The sequence below is a fragment of the Podarcis gaigeae genome, assembly GCF_964106915.1.
Source record: "Podarcis gaigeae genome assembly, chromosome: 11".
NCBI classification, from domain to species: domain Eukaryota; kingdom Metazoa; phylum Chordata; class Lepidosauria; order Squamata; family Lacertidae; genus Podarcis; species Podarcis gaigeae.
Window position 1 is genome coordinate 3,449,694 of NC_139687.1, and position 22,006 is coordinate 3,471,699.

General features: G+C 44.4%; 1 protein-coding gene and 1 long non-coding RNA gene across 6 annotated transcripts in view; one reads left to right on the plus strand and one right to left on the minus strand.

Moving 5' to 3' along the window:
• Nucleotides 1-305: 305 nt before the first annotated feature.
• The window catches only part of LOC310826723 (proprotein convertase subtilisin/kexin type 5-like), a 165,458-nt gene continuing 143,757 nt past the window's right edge, over nucleotides 306-22,006 (plus strand). The window contains exons 1-2 of one of the 5 annotated variants that reach the window (XM_083701928.1): nucleotides 7,000-7,095; nucleotides 7,173-7,346. In XM_083701928.1, coding sequence (XP_083558054.1) covers nucleotides 7,015-7,095; nucleotides 7,173-7,346 — 255 coding nt within the window. In that variant the 5' untranslated portion in view covers nucleotides 7,000-7,014. Of the gene's footprint in view, nucleotides 1,271-1,635; nucleotides 1,754-6,999; nucleotides 7,096-7,172; nucleotides 7,347-12,758; nucleotides 13,071-22,006 lie in introns of those variants that run through there. The other 4 variants (XM_083701929.1, XM_083701932.1, XM_083701931.1 and 1 more) reach the window with 4 other exon arrangements.
• Nucleotides 13,083-18,632, minus strand: LOC310826871. The gene is made up of 3 exons (XR_014556051.1): nucleotides 18,255-18,632; nucleotides 15,785-18,031; nucleotides 13,083-15,441 (listed from the first exon to the last, which is right to left on the minus strand). It is a non-coding gene; the product is annotated as an uncharacterized lncRNA (long non-coding RNA).

A 22,006-nucleotide genomic window follows, 5' to 3' on the forward strand; every position in this document is an offset into this window, starting at 1 on the left:
GAACATTTTGCTTTTGTTGTAACTACATCTCCCCCCCCCCCACCTGTTGTTTTTTAAACCATGCTCCAGGAAGAGTTCTGTGAAACTGAAGCACATGCTCCCTGCTTGGGACCTTCAGGGGTCTTTCAGGGAGTTCTGCTGCTGCTGCTGCGTGGATTCTCACTCTCGCGGCCCAGCGCGGTTGCCCACATTTTAAAATACTAGTAAACTGTATTTCTTATACGTTCCTCTCTGTCTGTCCCAAAACGCACCTCGGGCTGTACTCTTTTTTAAAAAGCGACTCCCCTCCGGCTCACGTCTTCCCAGTCGAGTCAGAATCGGGAAGCGCTAGGACCAGGCGTGCGCCGGAGGAGAGCGAGCGAGACGGAGAGACGGCGGGCATCGGACGGGAGGGGAATCGAGAAGCTCTTCTATGCGGAGAAGGCGGCTGCTGCTGCTGCCATTTCCACTCGCTCTCCGCGTTCCCCTTCCAGAACCGGGAGGGCGGCGAGGAGGAGGAGGAGGAGGAGGAGGAGGAGGGGGAAAGAGGGAGGCGACCGAGCCTGACTGAGCTGGGGCGCTCGGCTGCCAAGACTCACACACCGCCGCCTGCTGCTGCTGCGACTCTGCACAAGTGAGGCGGAGACGGGGAAGGAGAGCGAGACGGCGGCACCCAGCGCGGAGAGGAGAGCCCCCGAGAAGCGCGAGAAAGAGGCAGCCCCCTCCCTCCCTCCCTTCTCCCCCGAGACTCTCGTGGCGCAAGGAAAAGGACGCGAGCTGCAGAAAGTGGGACGGGAGGCTCGGGGGTTTCTTGAGAAACAAACAAACTTTCCGCGCCCGGAGGAGAATTGGGCAACGTGGAGGCGCTTCGGGCTGCGGCGCTGGGCCACGGAAGCCCCTCGGGAGCGCCCAGGCGCTGAGTCCAAGTTCGGCTGGCTTCCTTCCCGAGGTCATTCTCGGTTCCCGCGCCGGCGAAGGTGCCCGGAGGTGAGCGGGGAAGCCCGGAAAGAGCCGAGCAAGGAGGCGAGAGAAGTTTCTTTCGGAACAGCAAGGCGCAGTCGGGGAGGTCTTTTCGCGCGCCGCCGAGATGGGCTGGAAGAGCGGCTGGGGCTGCTGCTGCGGAGTCCGGAGCGGAGCGGACCTGCTGTGCCTGCTGACCCTCTGGCTGGGCTTCTTGCTCCCCGCCTGCAGGACTCGCCTCTACACCAACCACTGGGCGGTGCGGATAACCGGCGGGAACCAAGAAGCCAACAGGATAGCTAGCAAGTACGGCTACATCAATATAGGACAGGTAACCCTCCGGCCCAAGGTCCCCCGCGCTCGCCCCACGGCTTCGCGTCCCGCCGGGCGGGGAGGGGGCGGCGGCGGCCAGGCAGGGGAAAGGCCAGGAAGCGGACGCCCCTCCGCGGGCGGGCGGGCGGCGCAAAGGGCAGGTAGAGGTCTGGCCAGGTCTTCCTCCTCGCGCGCGCGCCCCAGAGTTCTCGAGGAGCAACTCGCGGTCTCTGAGGGAACTGTTTCGGCGGCTGCGGAGTTGAGACCCGGGGGGAAGGAGGGCAGGCCGAATGGGGAAGGGGAGAGGCGGGCTGGGGGGGGGGGGAAGCGGAGCGGCTGCGGAGGGAGGGAGGGCTGGGAGGACGGCAGCGCGAAAGCTCCCTCCGACGGGGGCATCTTCCTTCGCCCCGGGGCTGCAATGGGGCGCTGCTCGGCAGCTTCTGAAAACGGAGAAGGAGCAAAGCCGCTGAGCCGCCGTTCCCAAACTTCCTGTGTTGAAGAGGTAAAGGGGGGGGACGGGACGACGACGACTCTCCCTCCCTTCTCCGCTGCCGCCGAGGCTCGCGCCCTGCCCGGAAGACAAGCCCGTGGATTTGCTTCCTCTTGGGCTTCGGCTATTATTTAAGCCGCTCCAGAACTCACCCGCCACCCGGAACACGCAGCTCGCGGGTCGGAGCTTCGCCAGGCTCTGCCTGCGTTTGAATCCCTCACACCTTTCCGGTGGGGCTTTGCCTCCAGGCTGCTTGCTGAAGACGTGCTAATAGGGCTGGGCGTTAATCGGAAGGAATGGCTCCCGGCTTTAAAGCTCCGAGGAGGGGGAAGTGGAGGGCTGAGGAGAGGAGGAGGAGGAGGCGCCGCCGGTTTGGTTTGTGTCCCTTCGGCGATCGTAAAAAGCCGACACTCGCGCCGAAAGCTGGGACGAAAACCAAGGGCGCCGCGAGGGGAGAAGGAGCCGCGCGCTGCGCTGCCGACCAGGTGGATTTCTCGGCTCCCCTGGAATCCTCCCCGCGCCCCGAAGGGCTGGAGCTGGTGGGGCTCCGGCGCCTGAGTCAGAAAGCAGGAATTTGATGCATCTGCCCGGATGCTTGCTCGCTTCTCTCCGGGTTTTCATTCTGCTGCTGGGGGGGGGCAGCTCTCCCCCCCCCCCCCGCCCTCAAGCAGCTAGAAGTCGAAGCTCTCGCAGTTTGCAGCCTGGTCCTTCCCCGTGTCCTGAGCCCTCCCTTGCTCTTTGTGCAGTGGACTTTGAGCACAGCAAATGGAAATCAACATTTTAACAAGCAGATGGTGTGTGTCCCTCCTCATAGATGGGCCAAGATTTCGCCTCGGTTTCAGCCAGCATAACAGAGAAGGCGGCGGGGGCGGCGGGAGACAGGATCACATTTGTACCATTAGGCATCAGCCCTGGAACTTTTCATTACTATGGATCCCCCCCCCCCGCCTCATTTGGGAAGTATAATTAGGAATACCTTTGAACAGAGATGGAGTAAGCGAACCCTACTCCATCAACTCCACTCTTCTGCAATTAGGACACAGGCTTCCGAATCTGATGCTGAAACTTCAATTGTGTTAGAACCTCAAGGCCCCCCCCTTAATTAAACAAATTTCTGGTAGTGGGTAAAGACTTAATCATGTTGATTTATTTTTTAAGCTGAATGATGGGGAAAGTTACAGAGGCTTTGCTACTGCATGATGCCTTGTGCTGACCACTGACCTTTGTTGAGGGGACATAGGAAAATGAATGACAAGAATACACACTGAAAAGAGTGGAGGCTGTCTGAAGGCCCACTGAGGGAGTCGCCAGCTGGGCACCCATGGTTGCACATATCCCTACAAAAAGCTTTCCCTGGTCCTCACAGTATCCCCTCCCTCCACTTGAAATTAGGCTTGAAATTAAAATTCTGTTGTATCCAATATAATATGTTGCGATGTGTTGTGTACTCGGTTGTGTTTCTGCTGCTTGCAGGAAGTTTCTCTGGTTTGCATATGTGTCCATGAGCCCAAAAAGGTTGGTGACCCCATGACCATTGGAAATAATGGGAACAATGAATGCCAATTGACATGACATGCCCAACTAATTGACTGTCAGGAGCATCTAGAGAGTGGCTAAAAATCCATCTGTCCTGCTAAAATCTAGGGAGTGCTGAAACCATTATGCAAGAGGAGGTGTAGATGTTCAGCTTTGTAGAAGAAATGTTCAAGTCTTCAAGAAACGTTTTGAGGAACACTATGTAACTTTCAAAGTGCTTTAGAAAAGTACTTAAGCTTCAGTGGTATTTCTACTGACTTTTCATTCCATATATGCGGTTGGCAGGTTCTTTAATGCAGATGTTTGGGAGATGTCTAATGTTTGAATTAAAGTGGGCTTGCACTTATCTGACTTGATTTAAATTTACTCGTATAGGAAACACCTGGAATTTGCAGAATCCACAGATGTTTGGTTAACAAACACCTGGAACTAGCTACATCCCCCTGCCAAAAAAGAAAAAGGCAATGAGAAAATACTTGGACCCAGACAAATGCAGTCGCTCAGTAAGGAAACACCTGCTGCATGCAGTAACACTTAGAAAATACCCTGCTGCTAAACTGTCATTCTAGACAAGATGGAAAAATAGATTCTCATTACTGACAAAGTCTCCATGATAGCACATCACACATTTCATGGCACTTAGCCAGCTAAGGTGTGAAGCATGCAACCCAGAGCATAAGCCATGGATGGCATGGTTAAAATAACACACAATAGAGTTTTGCACTTATTCTTTATGACCTTAGTACAGGATAGTGTTTCCTTCTGGTTAACATATTTATTACACAAATGCAGAAGTCTAGGGCACCAGTTTCAACCTATACAATACAGATCTTTATTTTATGCTGTAAGAACCCATAAAATACACCCGAGCTATCATACTTTCAACCTCTCCCCTACCAACTAGCTCAGATCAAAGGACAGTAACACTTGTTCATTTTTGTTGTGTCATAAAATCAGTTCACACATACTGTATGATTACAGTGAAAGTTTCCAAAAGTATTTTATTATGGCCCTTAATTTGAAGAGCTTTCTCTCATCTTCTATGAAAATAAAGTGTTACTGCACAGGCAGTGTAAAAATCTTTGCATAATAAAAGTTGATGTCAGCTACTGAAGTTGTATACACTAAAATACAGTCTACCTGTTGGTGCTCAGATAATAAAAACTGTTAGATCAATGAGCACAATAATGCAAATACTGAAGTGTCATTCTATGCTGATCTTGACTAGAAGCAGCATTTTGTGTAATAACATCGACAATTCTAAACTCTTCCTGTATTTTGGTATTGGTTATTCTTACTTCTGTTTCTATAGTTGAATCATAGCAATATGATAGATCGATCGATCGATCGATAACATAATACGCCTTTGATTAATTTTTTTAAAAAATCCCAGATTATTATTTTCTCATGTTTCATGGCTCAATAAGACTTTATATAGGCGTGAATTATATATTGCATGTACACATAGTACTATTGTTAGGTTACTCAAGCAATACAGTGAATAGGTGTCATGAGATTGCTTATATGTAATAATGCCACACACTGGTAGTATTAATAAAATACTAGTTAAGCTTCAACTTGGGGAAGATAAATATTGGACAAGACTACAAGGAGAACAGATTCCCCAGATTCAGAAAGAGATAGTCTCCGCTATTGGAGAGTTCCAGAGCTCTGTCTAGTAAGGTTATAAGTTACAGATAGGTAGCCGTGTTGGTCTGCCATAGTCAAAACAAAAAAATTCCAATTCCTACTGGAAGGAATTTTTTTTGTTTAGTCAGGTTATGTGAGATCAATTTCAACCAGTTATTTCCGAGGTTGTGGACAGGCTGCTTGGACAAGTGAAAGCAACCACCTGTCTCCTTGATCCTTACCAATCATGACTCATAAAAGCGAGCCAGGCGGGTTGTGTAGTGGGCTCTGTGGGGTGGTGAATGTTTCCCTCTGTGAGGGTATCTTCCCTGAGCCCCTTAAAGAGCCACTTAAAAAAACAAAACACCAACCAATGTGGCCAATTATTGCCTGGTCTCAAGTCTTCCATTCCTGGGCAATGGATAGGGAGAAGGCCGTCTCTCAAGCTACGTTATGCTTAGTCAAACCATTTCCCCATCTACTACAGGGCTGCCTCCTCTAACTGGTAGAAGCTCTCTGAGGTCTCTGGCAGAGTGTTTCTTTCCTAGCTATGTTACTTGTGAATTTTTCAAGTGGAGATGAACCTTGGCTCTTCTGTATGCAAAACATATTCCCAACCATTACAGTATTGTAATGATGTGCTAATGTGGATCTTTACATTGTTGATTAGTACAGTTCATGGCATTGGTCCAGCTAGCATTGCTTTACTATATGATATACCCATCAATGAACTATATGTGACCCTCGTAGGTACAAACAAACATCCTGACCTTTTAGTACTTACTGTAAAGATTAATCTCTAGGTATTAGCAAAATTTAATTATCACCTTTCTATAAGAAAGAAGTAGACTTCACAATTTCTTTCAAAAGTAACTTTATTATCTGGGAAATGTAAGTGATTGAGTGGGTGGTCGTTGAACAACTCCAGGAATGTCTGGAGGATGTGGACCATTTGGACCCCTTCCAGTCAGGATTCAGGCCCCATCATAGGACCAAAACTGCCTTGGCCACACTGTTCAATGATCTCTGGCGGCTAGGGACAGAGGTGAAAACTGTTTCCTGGTTCTGCTGGATCTCTCAGCGGCTTTTGATACCATTGACCATGGCATCCTTCTGGACCGTCTACAGGAGTTTGGAGCTGGGGGCACTGCTGTACAGCTCCTTCCTGGGCCGTGTCCAGAAAGTGGTGTTGTGGGATGGATGTTCAGACCCCTGGGCAATCACTTGTAGGGAGCCTCAGGGCTCTGTCCTCTCCCACATGCCTTTTAACATCTATGTGCAGGTGCTGGGAGAGATCCTCAGGCAATGGCGGACCTACGTTTTTGAGACCCTGAAGCTTGAACAGATCTGGGGCCCCTTTACAACCAGCAATGAGGTCTGGGTAACCACTGTTCCATGCAGATCACTTAGAAAAAAACCAAAACCAAAAAACCCCAACCCTCCTACATCTCAGATTTTGATTAATATTGATGCACTGAATTATCTCACATGTCAAAGTCTTTATATGACAAGCTGCCATTCACTTATGCAAGCAATTTAATTTGGAGCACTTCATTAGACAGAATGGTCATATGCTAGTATAATAAACAAAATTGGTATTAAAATGGTATTAATATTATTAACTTGACAGTGAAAGATGACTAAGTACTGCTCTAATTTACAGTTCAATGGATGCAGGGTTACTTATATCTGCCATTACCTAAGAATCCAAGGTCTTCTTTTTTTGCTGTCCTTTGTATTCCAGAAAATAGCAAATACTCCCAGGGAGATTGTTTAATTGGTTTACTTTTAGGACAATAAGTAAGAGGTCAGAAAGGCAGTGATTATATTGTCAGCAATTCTTAACAGGTAACAAACTAGTTTAGCTTAGCAGGTTTACTTTTAGGACATGAGGTAAGAGGTCAGAAAGGCAGTAGTAGCCCTGTCAGGAATTCTTAAGAGGTAACAAACTATTCTTGTTCATATTCACTTTTCTATGTGAATTTGTAAAAGAAATTTTGTATAACTTTAATCATATATTCATCTTATTCCGTTTACCACATTTTCTGACTAGTTCTTTGATTCCCACCCCCCTCAAGCAGACACCTTACAACAGGGGTCTTCAAACTATGGCTCACGGGCCACATCCAGCCCCCAGGGTCCTAAATCCAGCCTGCCTGGCCATTTCAGAACCCGCTGCAAAGTCCGAGGTTGAAACGCCACACCGGGTTTACCTCAGCGCGGCGCAGGGACTGAGTGAGCGGGTGGCGAGGTCCTCAAGTCCGAGGTTGAAACGCCACACCGGGTTTACCTCAGCCTCAGGCTCTGCCTCAAGCTCATTCCCCAATCCCTCCTTCTGTCTCCCCCTCTGTCTCTTGGTCGCCTCTTCCCGGTCGTGCGCTGCCTCGCCGCCACCTCTCGGCGCGCACGGATTTCACACGACGCACATGTCCCGCTTGAAGTCAGGGGCAAACACCTCTATCGGTTTCCACGGGGTGGTGCGAGGGGGCCGCAAGTCAGGCCCGTCTTTTTGTTTATTTCCCCATTCAAGAAACTGACCAGCCAAGATGGGGTTTGCAGTTGTTTATTTTTTGTTGCTCTCCTCTCCTCAGTTCCCACCCAGGAGGCAGAAAGGCTCAGTGGCGTCGCCCAGGCCTTGTCTCGTTTGCCAGAGATCTCTGATATCGGGATTTTTAAAAAGAGGTTCCCCATAATGAGTAAATTCAACCCAGAAGGAATGGGCTGCGTGGTTCCCAGTCTCTGCATTAACTTCACACTTCTTCCCTAAGCTCATTTAGGGAGAAGTTCTTTGAGTGAAATTCTTAGTAAATTTTAAAAGGGTGGAGTGGGGCAGAACCAGGGTGACATTCTGGCATCAAAATCTAAAGCCTATTTATTATGGTGGATTTTTAATAATGTTGCAGTATGTATATGTTTAAGCACTGACCATTCATATTTTTTTCAAACTATAGTCCGTCCCCCCAACAGTGTCTGAGGGACAGTGAACCGACCCCCTGTTTAAAAAGTTTGAGGACCCTGCCTTACAACCATCATACTTAAAGGGGGCAGGGAGGAAATAAATCTGGAACAATTTCTCTCTCTCTCTCTCTCTCTCTCTCTCTCTCTCTCTCTCTCAATTTTCTTGCAGTTCTGCCTAATTAAGGTTACTGTTTAACTTGAAAGTTTTCATACTCCTACACAAACAAAACAGTAATTCAATGGGGCTTACTCTTAGATAAGTGTGCATAGAGTTGGGGCCTCATTTGAGGATTAGCAAAGACAAACATTAACCTTGAACTCTTGACAGTCAATGGAAGGCTTAAAATGTTGATTTTAATATGATGAAGATCTGGGCCAAAAGGCCCAAAGGAATAGAAAACTTCAGTGAATGAGGATATTCTTCAGAACTTATGAGTAACAGGATATATTTTTTTAAAAGAGAAGACAAGAGTCAGATCTTACAAACCAGTTCTTGAGAAAACTGTTAATATTGATACTAAATTAATTTTGAGAGAAGTAGTAGTTGACTATTTCACTAATCAAAAATATTTAGTCAGTTAACCTGTCAAATACTGTTAAAATATGGTCAAATGTTGAAAAATACTACTCCAACGTTTAAGGTTATGCTTAACTGAAATAGGCACATTGCAGAAACCTTTTTCCTCTCCCTGAAAACTACCTCACTCTTCAGCAAATTTCAGGACTGTAAAACATTTTCAGATATGAAACTGTTTGCTTCCTGGCTTCCTTCCTGGCGCTTCTTCAGAGCGAAGGCAGTGCTTTCTGCCTTCACTCTGAATTGCCTCCATGACATCACATAGCCAAATCTACTGACCTACATAGCACTATGTTGTTGTTTAGTCGTTTAGTCATGTCCGACTCTTCGTGACCCCCTGGACCAGAGCACGCCAGGCCCTCCTGTCTTCCACTGCCTCCCACAGTTTGGTCAGACTCATGTTTGTAGCTTCGAAGACACTATCCAACCATCTCGTTCTCTGTCGTCCCCTTCTCCTTGCGCCCTCCATCTTTCCCAACATCAGGGTCTTTTCCAGGGAGTCTTCTCTTCTCATGAGGTGGCCAAAGTCTTGGAGCCTCAGCTTCACGTAGCACTATATACAGTGTTTTTTTTCTGGGGGTACGCATACGCCTAAACATTTTGTGAATCTTTGTACTTTTGTCCATTTACTGTATTTATTTTTTCCGATTTGAACTATAAAATGGTGATTTTGTTGAGTCAAAATGAGAGTACCCCTAAATATATTTTTTTTAAAGAAAAAAAGCACTGACTATATATATCAGTATATATCACATTTACTATAAGACCCCAGTTTGACTGGAGTCCCAGGACAAGAAGAGGAAGTTTGTGAGAGGGAATTGTGCAGGAGCAACAAACAAGACACACTGTGAAAACCAGTGAACAGTCACAGAAAATATAAAAAAAGCCAAGTAGTGGATGTTCAGGAATACTGTGGCCCCCTCACTTCACATAAAAAAATCTTGTGAACTGCCCAGAGACCTGTGGGTATAGGGCGGTATACACATTTAATTAATTAATAATATCCCCTAGCTACAATCAGTGCAGCAGTAATTCAAAGCATTAATTTAGTGGAACTCTCAGAAGTAGACTTCTGCTAATAATATTAGAAAACCCAAGTGAAACAATGCATTCTAATAAATTGAAACTATCATTTTTACAAATCAGAAAGTTATGCAAATATAAACTATATAAGTGTATGAAAGAGACTTAACAGTTCTTGCTGGTTTTTATCTTGGAATTGCAATGTCCAGGCATAATTAAAAGTGTAAACAAAAGACCACTACCTACTTTTTTGAAGAGGGAGCAGTGATGGAGGTATGGTATAAGATGGAGAGCATGCTCTCATTAGGGTTAATGGCCAGGCATCTTACGCAATGTGTTTAGTGCTACATATGGCTTGCCAAGACTTGGTGCAGATCAAATTTATTTGGTTCTTTTTACAATTTGTGGTATTTGGAGAGTTGTGACCAGCCATAACAAAACAGCTCATACAGAAAACACAGTGAGACTTAAATTTAGGCAAGTATAAGACAGTAACACCCAGTGAACTTCATGGCTGAGTGGCGTTTTGAATCGTGGCTCCCAGGTCCTAGTCCTACAGACAGCAGAGAACCTCCCCCCCAATTTGCAAAGTCACAGATACGTGGAGCTGCCAGTGAGAGATATTGTTCCATTCTGTCCATTCGTGTCAACATAACATGATTATTTTCAAAGTTCTAATGTTTTTATTTCTGTAAAGAAAACCACGTACCTGAAAATGATTCAGGAACTCTCATGCAAACCTTTACAAAAGTAGGGTGATGATCCACCATTTCTAAAAGAAATCCCAGCATTATGCTATCCTTTAAGAGACGTGGTGACCAGAATTACACACAGTATTCCAAGGGCAGCTGCATCATTGTCTTGTATAAGGCCATGATGGTATTTCCAGTTTCTGTTTTCAATCCTTTTCCTAATGGTCACTACACTATAATTCACCAATTTTACTGCTGCCACAACCTGGCACACAACATCTTAACCATAACATCCTAACTGAGCTTTCCGCTATGACCCTAAGATCTTGGTTCTTGGTCAGCCACCGCCAGCTCAGACCTCAACAGCGTATATGTAATCTAACATTTTGTCCCAGCATGTATCACTTTCACTTGTTAACACTGAATCAGATTTATCATTTTAAGGCTCATTTACCCAGTTTGGAGAGAGCTTTTTGGAGCGCTTTGCAGTCTCTTTTTGATAAAAACTACCCTGAACAACTTGGTGTCATCAGCAGACTTTGCTAACTCATCTCCAGGAAGGGCTAGGAAGACTCTGTCTCATGCTCCAGATTTGGTTTCAAAAAGCAGGCAACACATAACCAGTAAATCTCACCCACTGTCACAAACGCACAGGACCATAACCAAGAACTACAGCAGAATGGTTTTCTTATATATTTCAAGATATAAGAATATTCTACTTACACTCCTCCCTCCATACCAAACACACAATCAGATACACAAAATCAAATGGGCAGGGACACAGGAAGGGGGACACCCTTCCCCAAAAAATCCTCCTTTCTCTCATAATTTATGGTCTGCTCTCCCCATCCTCATGCTCAACCTGTATTCCTAGAAAAAAAGATGCAGCAGAATTCAAATAAAGGGGGGGGGGAACCTTTATTCTTCATGCTTGGGCATGGAGCTTAGTTATTCAATTATTTTATGTTACTTATTTATATATAGATATAAATCTGTCCTGCCCTCCTAATGCCCATGCACCATTCCCCGCTGTCCCAGATTTGACAAGATTAATGTTAAATTGTGTCACTGTTGCAGATTATTGTGGGAAATTTACAATGTTCTGCAAAATATAAATGTGCTTATTTAGATGTGTGCTCTTGTATTATGCATGAAGAGCTGTCAGATGTTACTTCTGACAACATTGGTTGAAAGGGATGGAAATACTTTCCCTTTAACTAATAATACAATTGTGTTCTGTTCAGTTCAGGTATCCTTCAAAGTCTCTCAGTTAGGATTATTAGTATTTTTGTCTCTAGGATCTGCCATGGCCAGCAGCTGAGGCATTTAACTACGCAGATGTAGTGGAGTGTAAAATAACTTTTAAAGTTAAAAATGCTGTTGAAAAGCTGAGCCCAACTCCCGCCACCATTTCCTTATGATGGTATCTGGATATTTAGGAAAAGAAGCTGTCGTGTCATGTTGGCGCTCAGTTGGTACAGCAAGTAGATACTTAATCACAGGGTCCTGAGTTCCAAGTCCCATGCTGAGCAAAAATATTCCTGCATTGCAGGAGGTTGGACTAGATAATCCTTGTGGTCCCTTCCAGCTCTACAATTTTGTGATCCATCTCACTCAACATTGTCTGCATTGGCTGGCAATGATTCTCCAAAGTTTCAGGCAGGGTCAACCCTCTCTGGAGATGCCAGGCTTTGACCTGCAAACTTCCACAAATACAGCTGGTTCCCTTTCTCCCATAGAACAATGACCTTCCCCTTTCTTTGCTTACAACCCTAATGTCTTCTCACTCAGGACTACAGGTAACTGCAGGGGTTGGTGTGGGACTGAAGCTCCAGCTCCTGCTTCTCTTGTATGAAATGCTCTCTCTACCAGAGGCATGTACTTGTTTAGGCTTGACACTAGACAGCATTCCTAAAGATGTGATCTGAACATAGTTTGTTAATGCATTTCTCACTAGCTATCTTCTTTGGCTTTTTTTGGATTTGAACTATAAAATGGTGGTTTTCTTGAGTCAAAATGAGAGTACCCCTAAACATATATTTTTTAAGAAAAAAAGCACTGGGAGGAAGTATATCCTAAAAATGCAATCTCCTGAAGAGAGTTCAAATAAATGCTGCAACAGCAACAATACCATGGTACTGTTTGTGGGGGGAGGGGGAAGCAAGAGATTTGAATGCGGCCATGAAAATTTCAGTATAATGATGTATCATCTTAAAGTCCTGTAGCTTCCCCCATTTCCTGTAAACACAGCTTTGTGCCAGAAACACATTTGTGCTTTTATACTAAAACATTCCTGATAAGTTGCATACGGGAGAACAGCTTTGTCAAGGAACACAGCCCTGATGCCTACTGTGACCCTGAACAAATAAGAGTTGATCAGGATTCAGCACATTTGCTTCCTCCAAAGTCAGATTATCTCCAAGGCTAATGTTTAAAATGTAGAACAGTACAGTATTTATGTCCATTTTTAGGCATGCATTTTCATAGGGGCTAACCAATTTGTATGTTTCTGTTAACAGTTTAATACAGGGAACAGAGTGCCATTAAGTGCTTGCGGAGGGCTATACTCTCATCAACACTCACATCTGCTTCATAGCAGTACTGGCTGCAGAATTTGAAGGCCTTCATGCAATGCATCCTTAGTGGGCCGCATCAACCTATAATAGTTTAGCTATGTGCCAGTCATGCTGCTCCAGTCCTCCCTCTCCCCCCAGCACCTTGCACACTTCTCCACTTTCCCAAGTCCACAGCATGCTGCATGAAACTAAAAGGGGAAGGGTGCTCTTATTTTGTTACCCCCTCCAACACAGCAAGACCCAGAGAACTTGAGGGAGAGGCAGAATGTAGGTCTTTTCTTTCACTTCCCTGCAGGCTTTGGAGGAAAAAAAATGGAACTAATGGAACTTACTCCCTAGTAAGTATGTTTAGGATTACAGCCAAACTATTTTTGAGTGACGGTAGACTCGGCTATACAACTGCAAATAAAAGGTTTTAAATGTGTTATAAAGTACAGTATACAAATGTGACACTAGATAGCAAAAGAGAGCTATGCCAAATTCAATGTGGTTTTAAAATAAAAATAAAAAAGCATTTTCAGTGCTTTTTTATATGTGTGTAGATTCCACCAATGTTGTAAACAATATTTAAATAAAATTCACTTGATACTAGTTCCTGGATGAGACTATAGGCCTCCTTAAACAATTTCTGCAGAATTGATGTTTGAAGAAACAAGGCTGAGTCTTTCATTCCTGCAGTGGTTGGCATCCGACTGTCTCAAGAGACAATGGAGGGCACCTCTGGGAGTGAAGTCAAATGCTGTGCTAGCAGCGCTAAAGTGACCGCCCTGAGGAGCAAGCCTGGCCAGTGTGTATGGAGGTCCTGCGCTGCTCAGGCGACAGGACCCCGCTCTCGGCCTTGTTGACACCGACATTCTTCTGGAAGCTGGCACCAGAAGTGTGCCTCCAGAAGTACACAGCCAGCTTCTGGAGGTGCGGCTGCCGTGACGGCCTGCCAGGCCTCGCTGCAGTGGCAGGAGGGGGTGACAGAAGCAGCAGCGGCCTGCCAGGTCTTGTGGGAGGTGACAGGAAAAGTGGCAGTGGCCTTGCAGGCCTCAAAGGCCTCTTGGATAGCCTGGGGAGGCAAAGAGAGAGAGCCAGCCAGCAAAGGGAAGGCAGCGGGATTGGGGCAGAAAATGTTGGCCTGCGTGCCTTTGGCACCAGGCTGGGTTCAGCAGTTGCTGGAAGGAGGCTTCCAAGGCGCCATCCAACCGTCTTAGGGGCTCCACTCAGGATTTATGCAGGATTTATTGCTTCGCCTTTTCTTCTCCCTGCAATGGCATAGACTTTATAAATGGTTCTTGGATTGTTAAAATAAATGCTACGTATATTACTGATATATCAAACTGTAGAAGTGTTTACTATTTTCCATGCTTTGTTAAACTTTTTTTTTACAGATAGGCACATGGGGCAGACTTTGATTCAGTAGAAAGTCTAACAAGGCTGTTAAAGTTTTACTGCTGTGACAGTTGATGCTGATAAAATAAGTGGATGAGATGGTGTGATGGATATTTAATACCTCAACAGATCACTTAGTGAATGAAACTCGCCCCCAATAATACCCAGGGGTTGGAGCGTTATTATTTCACAGTAAACTGTCCTGGAGTTGATGATAGGGAATTACTTAATCAACCTTGATGCTGCAGTCAGTAAAATGAAAACATTGCAATTATCCTGACCAGTCATTTCTGCCTTTTGATTTGTAAGGCGAAGTACAATGTTAAAAGGCTTATTGGTTGTTGTGTTATTAAGTGTACCATGGAAACAATATAACTGTTGTAGGTTATTGTATTAATTGCTTTGAACACTGTACTGTATGCTCTTTTGGCATAAATGCAAATCTGTAGTTTACACTAAACAGACACACCTTGTTCCAAAACTCATCAATATCTCAAATTATTTATTTTCTCTAAGGCTGATTCCTTTGCTCATATCAGTTTAATTGCATTAACTTTACATCTGGTTCACATGAGATTAGATCAGAGTAGATACAGCATTTGCTTAACTGATAAACTAATAATCAGTGTGAAGAAGACTGAGCAATTTACATAGCTTACTCTGAACAGGGAATCAATTTTTTATTATTTGGTAGCTCAAGGAGGTGAACAAAAATAAGGGAAGCCAAAAAGTGCAAGTAGATTAATAGGTACCATCCAGTGGGAAGGTAAACAGCATTTCCGTGTGCTGCTCTGGTTTTGGTGTTCTGTTGTGTCAGAAGCGGCTTAGTCATGCTGGACACATGACCCGGAAAAACTGTCTGCGGACAAACCTCGGCTCCCTCGGCCAGTAAAACGACATGAGCGCTGCAACCCCAGAGTCCTCTGCGACTGGACTTAACTGTCAGGCAGTGGCGGAGCTTCATGCTCCGGCAAGGGGTGGTGGTGGAGAGCAGACGGGGGTGGGGCTGGCGTGGTGCCCAGTGCGGGCAGGGGGGCAGCCGTGATGGCACCCTACCAGGATCACACTGCCTGGGGTGGTGCGCTCCCCCCCCCCACTCCTCTTCCTCCACCACTGCTGTCAGGGGTCCTTTACCTTTTTAATGGAAGTTCTGGGAAGGCAAACCAGTATCTGGTCCAAATGCAGTCTGATGGCAGCTTTCCCATGTACTTAAATGTGTAGAAAATGGGGGATCTAGTCTAGTTGTGACATGTCATCTTATGGTGAGCTAGAGGAGGACTTTGTAGACAAACGTCCCTTGCAGATATGATGGGCTGATCTGCTGTTAGTGTTCTAGGTAAAGGTAAAGGTACCCCTGCCCGTGCGGGCCAGTCTTGACAGACTCTAGGGTTGTGCGCCCATCTCACTCAAGAGGCCGGGGGCCAGCGCTGTCCGGAGACACTTCTGGGTCACGTGGCCAGCGTGACATCGCTGCTCTGGCGAGCCAGAGCCGCACACAGTAACGCCGTTTACCTTCCCGCTAGTAAGCGGTCCCTATTTATCTACTTGCACCCGAGAGTGCTTTCGAACTGCTAGGTTGGCAGGCGCTGGGACCAAACAACGGGAGCGCACCCCACCGTGGGGATTCGAACTGCTGACCTTTCGATCGGCAAGCCCTAGGCGCTGAGGCTTTTACCCAGCTAGTAAAAACTTACCTGTTCACATAGGCATAACTAGGCACTGATCCTTAGTACTGATTCTACAGAATTCTGGATTCCAGTTTGCATATTTTATTGTATCTGCTTTATTTTGTAAACCACCTTGTTATTATTATTATTTTGTAATGAAAGGTTGGTATGTGAATAATTCTCAGTAAATAATAAAATAAACTAGCAGAAAAGGACCTGGAGGAGAGAGAACTGGGGAGATCTAAGCTGTAGATAAGGGACATGGGTGGCACTGTGGTCTAAACCACTGAGCCTCTTGGGCTTGCTGATCAGAAGGTCAGCGGTTTGAATCCCCACGACAGGGTGAGCTCCCGTTGCTTGGTCCCTGCTCCTGCTAACCTAGCATTTCAAAAGCACATCAAAGTCGAAGTAGATAAATAGGTACCACTCCGGCGGGAAGGTAAATGGCGTTTCTGTGCGCTGCTCTGGTTCGCCAGAAGCTGCTTAGTCATGCTGGCCACATGACCTGGAAGCCCGGCCAATAAAGCGAGATGAGCGCCACAACCCTAGAGTCATCTGCGACTGGACCTAATGTTCAGGGGTCCCTTTACCTTTTAAACTGTAGATAAGGAAATATTTGATTCCCCTTGCCCTTGGCTTGATACAAATTTGATACAAACCCCTTTTCTACCCAAATGGTGCAAGTCTATGTTTATATATACAGAATGGTCAGTCCATCTAGGTCAGTCCTTAGCTTCCTCTATGAAAAATTATAATCCTTAATTATATGTATCCAACTCCTTCTTCAAGGGCACAGTGGCATACAAAGGAGTATTATCCACATAACTGCCCTGTGTGGTAAATTAAGGCTGAGAGAATGTGAGCGACCCAAAGTCATCCAATATGAGCAGGGATTTAAAATGGATTTCCTCATCCATTCCAATATTTCTCCGCCACACCATGCTGGATCTCCATTGTTCTTGGAATCTCAAGACTGAAAGCCGAATAGAGGCTAATCTGACTTTTTATTTATAAAGAACACATTTTTTTGTTTAGTGTGCTGTTAATATTGGTTGACTTCCAGCAACTGAGTTGTTTTGAGCTGTTGCTCAGCAAAAGCTTGAACCTTCTGAGGTGCACAAAGGCTTTTGCAGAGGGTTGAACAAATCATTTTCCCATTAAATGAAGAGGTTTATGTATGAGTTACTCCTGAAAATCTACAGAATAATTCCCCTTCACTTTTTATTAACTCACAATGCAAATAAAATATTTTATATTGACATATCAATAGATGAAATATAAAGACTATTCAGAAATTGTAAATCATATCTCACTATATTTGCTCAGTGTATTGATAAATAACATTGCATAAAGATTGCCCACTTTACAAGAAAAAAAGAGAAAGAAATAACAGTGGACATGTCTTGTACTAAATGTATATATCAACAGATCTCTTTTTGCCATTTCAAAATGTACCAGGGAGAAGGCTGGAATCATTATTGAAGCATATGAATTCTAGGCATGACAGTTATGCCAGATTGCTCTCTGGCAATTTTTAATCTGCTCTTTGAAGGAGTGTCATTTCTCAGTGACATTGCATTTGATGTTTAACTATATGTGCAGATTCAGCATCTTCAAAGTGGAAATGGAAGGGGGCAAAAGATACTGATGTAGCCAACTGAAAATCATATTTAGAAGCTTACTAAGCAGTATGTCCTTGTTTTAGACCAATTGCTTTGATTCAAAGAGATAGTGTTTCAAACACAGAGCTCCACTGCAGGACATGAAGAAATCCTAGCATTTGCCATATGTTCATTAAGATGAGAGGTGAATATTTATTTCACAGTTGCTTGAAATAATCTTATTTTATGCATCTGCAGTAGAAAGGAGTAATGTAAATGTTGCAGTGAAATTGTGTGAGCTCCCAGATGTAGAAAGGCACAAGCTCATCATTGGTGGAATTGTAAACAAATGGTATAATTTTTACCATACCTCCTTTGCATTTAAGGAGGACTAAGATTACAGAAGTATCAATATTTTATCTAGGTAAATATTATGTTCTGTTTTTCCTCACATACATTCTAAATATAGCAATCCAAAACAAGGGCAATACCCAGAGAGAGAAAGAGAGAGAAATTGGAATAATCAGATGATCAGAAGCACAGAGGAAGTTTTTTGAGATGACGTTAAAGTGAGAATAATCCATTCTTAAAAACGTCTCTATAGAAATATGATAAAATTGAATGTTGCCCAAGGAAAACAGGTTTTTAAAAAACCTCCTTCCAATAGCACCTTAAAGACCAACTAAGTCAGTTCTTGGTATGAGCTTTCGTGTGCATGCACACTTCTTCAGATACACTGTATCTGAAGAAGTGTGCATGCACACGAAAGCTCATACCAAGAACTGACTTAGTTGGTCTTTAAGGTGCTACTGGAAGGATTTTTTTTGTTTTGACTATGGCAGACCAACACGGCTACCTATCTGTAACTTTAAAAAACCTGTTTAACTGTAAGCACCACTTTCAGTCACTCAGAGGTTTAGTCAGTTTCTGAATATATTTTCCTAGTCGTATATGCAGTGTGTTTTTGCTGTTATTGAGCTTCTCAGGGTAACTAAGGTTTTTTAAAATATAAAAATTCAGTAAGCTAGATAAATATGTCAGTGTTGCTATATTTAAAATCAATACTGTACTTCACTAAGGGAGGTGGCTGGCTGATCTGCGATAAAGTCACAGCAGAATGGAGTAGGTAGAAGAATCTCTAACTGTCCCTGACTGAGCTGCTGCTCAGAGTTTAGATGAGAGATAGGTAAGGCAGACTAAGAGATAATACAGTGTATGTGAAACTGCCTTTGAAGACTTCTTAGAAACTTATGTTCATACAGAACACTGCTGGAGCTGACCAAACGGAAAACAACTCCATCAGTTCTACACAACTAAATTGGTTGCCAGTTCTTCCCTGAGCACAATTCAAAGTGCTGGTCCTTACCTTTAAAGTTTTGGGATTCAGGTATCAAAGGGACCACTTGAGCTTGCTGAGGTTGCTGCCAGAGGCGCTTCTCTGAATTCCCCTGCCTTCTGAAGTGAGGTGAGGGCGGTGGTGACAAGAGAAGGCCTTTGCAGCTGTGAAGCTCTCTGTATGGAATGCCCCCAGGTGCATTTTCAGTGTGGCTTTAATGTGAAAAGTTTGGGTGGGGGGGCTTTTATTCCTCTGCTTGGGGTTTATTGTTCTGCTGTTTTAATCCATATGCTTTTATTTTATTTTATTTTTATGACTGTTGTGCCCTGCCCTGAGAGTTTTGTTAAATTTAAGGAGAGTATTAAAAAAATCAATACACAGGAAGAAGAGAAGTGAAAAGAGTAAGAGTTCACAAGAGAGAGATCAGCAAGCAGGACTGGAACCAGGGCATGAGGTGGTGTACATGGCCAGCTTAAAATGCAGCTAAGCTGCTCTTTTTCTCAATTCGGATCGAAGTTGGCTTGGGGAAAAATGCAGTATTTTGTATATTAAAAAATGACAAGAGAGATACAAAATAGATATGGATTGTGACTAACGTTGTGTGTATACCACTTCCAAAACCGTCCGTGGAAGTGCACTTGATGCAGAGTAAATGGAAGTGTGTACATAGCTTTAGGAAAGCATGGGGTCCATAGTAATAAGAAGGTAAAGAGCTGGAGAAGAGAGAATGACAGAGAAGAGAGAGGTGTGTGCATGGCCAAGAGCAGCCAAGCTGCAGAATGCTGAAATTCTTCTAATATTCGGATGCAGGCTTCAAGTACCCAAGTAGTAGTTTGCAAATTGAGTTTAAACAGTTACAACGGTCTATCAACATAATCATTAATTAGCTACGCAAATATTCAGACAAAGATAAGAGATGCAGGGAACATATAGCCCATCTAGCTTTTTGAGCAAATTACTCAAGGAATATGTAGCAGTTAAGGCTGTAATCATAAATTTAAGTTCAATATTATCATTCTTTTTGTTAAGAATATTGCACCCAATAAGGTGGCATTGTTAAGAATATTGCACCCAATAAGGCTCTCCTGGCCTCCCAACACAGTGGGTCTCTAATGTTTACCAAGAGGAAAATGGGAGGGGTAAGGGGGCAGGTGAGGGGTGGGGAACTTAGCCTGGTACAGCGCAAAGAGACAGAGTCACCCTGCCTCTGCCCCTCCCACTGCCACACTGAGCCAAGATCCCTGCACCCCACCCCTCCCTTGCCCCTCCCTACCTGTAGCCGCCAAGTGTCTTCCGCCCCCTCAATATTTGTTTGAAGGGGGCTCAGCCCCCCCCCCAAATATTGAGGGGACCTGGTGCAATGTTGCGGAAGGCTGCGCCAGCCTGTGTAGTGTCTGGAGACTGTGGGGAATGGCACAGCCTAATAGAAGGCTGCACTGGCCTGCACATGTCAAGAGGTGTGTGACATCACCTGCCACATGCATGCCGTGTCACCCACATGCCATGCGCTGCCCCCTAAAAAAAAAAAAAAGTTGGGGGCAGCCTGGTGTCACTGCAGTATATACATTAGTTCTGAGCACCAGAGTTGTCTGTTTCTTCTTTGAGTATTGCTGCATTGTACATAAGTAAGTCCATATTGAACTGCACCAGAACAACACACTGTATTCTTAAATCAGCAGCAAGCAGTTAAAACACTGAACGGCCCGGAGAAAACTTTCAGTTCCTTTTCTTTTTATGAAAGTGCATTTTGTTTTGTATGCATCAAGTAATGGATTTGAAAAAGAATTTAATTTCTTTCTCTAATATTATAGCTTTACAATAACTCCAGTCATTGGGGTGGAGTAAAGGTTCCTCATTAAAAAGTAGAACCTCTTTGATCTGTGTTAATTAAAGAGAGGCACATAGAAGATGAAATTACATTGAATATTTTGGCTTAATAACTACAGTATGTGGAAGCTCCCCACACAAATGAAAACCCTAAAGTACTTGAGGAGCCTTCAAGAGTAGAAGAAGCTCCTTGCTTCAGACCTTTGCTCTCAATCTCACTGAGGGCTGTTAACGCAATAAAGAGGATCCTGTGGAGCAGGTGGTTCATGACAGCACACTCTTGCTCTTAGGGGACCAGATTCAATTAACCCAGCATGCTAGTGGAACCTAGCACAGGGGCTTCTGCTAGTGCAATGTCGCTCCTCGCTCTCCCCCCCCCCCAGTGCTGCCCCCAGATCCTCTCTGGAGGGTCAAGAGAGGGAGAATGAGAGGAGAAATGCTTGCAGTGACTGAAGGATCAGGAGAGTGTGACGTTGAATTCCTCCCCTTGCTTTTGGTTATGTGTGAGGAGCATGAACTCCTGAATGGGGCTTTTGTCAGTGCTGAGCCTATAAGCACAAATCCTTTGCTTGATTGTGAGTTATTGTGCCTAGGTGCCCACAGGCAATGTCTTGTTAGGTAGCCAATTGAAGTGAAACCTATATTGCTTATTGCTATAAGATTAGATAGTTGTATAACTTGATATTTATGATGCTATAAGAGAGCACTTCCTTTTCAATAGTTTTTTCTAATAGGATCACCTACAAAGATTGGTTAGGAGAACCACTACTGGATAGCAGGTAGTCACACATTGCTATCTCTTTGCAAGCTTTACAGCACCAACTGTGCTGTCATAACTGTCAGACACCTACCTGGTGCCTGCAATTCTTGCCCATCCTCCAGTGTGTTAAGTCTTTTGGTAAACTGGACTGGACTGCAAAAGGAGTTCAGTTTAAATATCAAAAATTATGCCAAACCTGTGAGTGAAGAAAATGAGGAAGAAATGGTTTGGTTTCTGCATATAGTGAATACTTTGGAATTCTGCAGGGAGAGAATTCCACAGCTTAGGGGCTGCCACAGAGAGCATTTCTCCTGGACTGCCACCACCTGAACATGTAAAAATGATGGAAGAGGATTCCTACTGCCAATCTTAACACAAGAGAGTTTCTGTAGGGAAGGGGGTGGTCTTTCAAATGCCATTTAGGGCTTTAAACACTAATGTGGACATATTTAATTCAGCTGGAAAATGAATTGGCAACCAACACAACTGTTTTAAAGCAGGGGTTATATAGGTTTGAAATGGAGGCTTTCAACCCCCCGAGGCTTGTCTTTTAACCTCATGCTTTGTAAAGGTCTGAATATTTATAATGCTGGAATTGTCAGTGGTATTCTTATTTTTTAAATTATATCTAAAGTGAATCTATAATTTTTAAAAAATGTTCATTTAAAAAGATGTGTGCTGGTTTCCTAATTTTTAATAAAAGGAA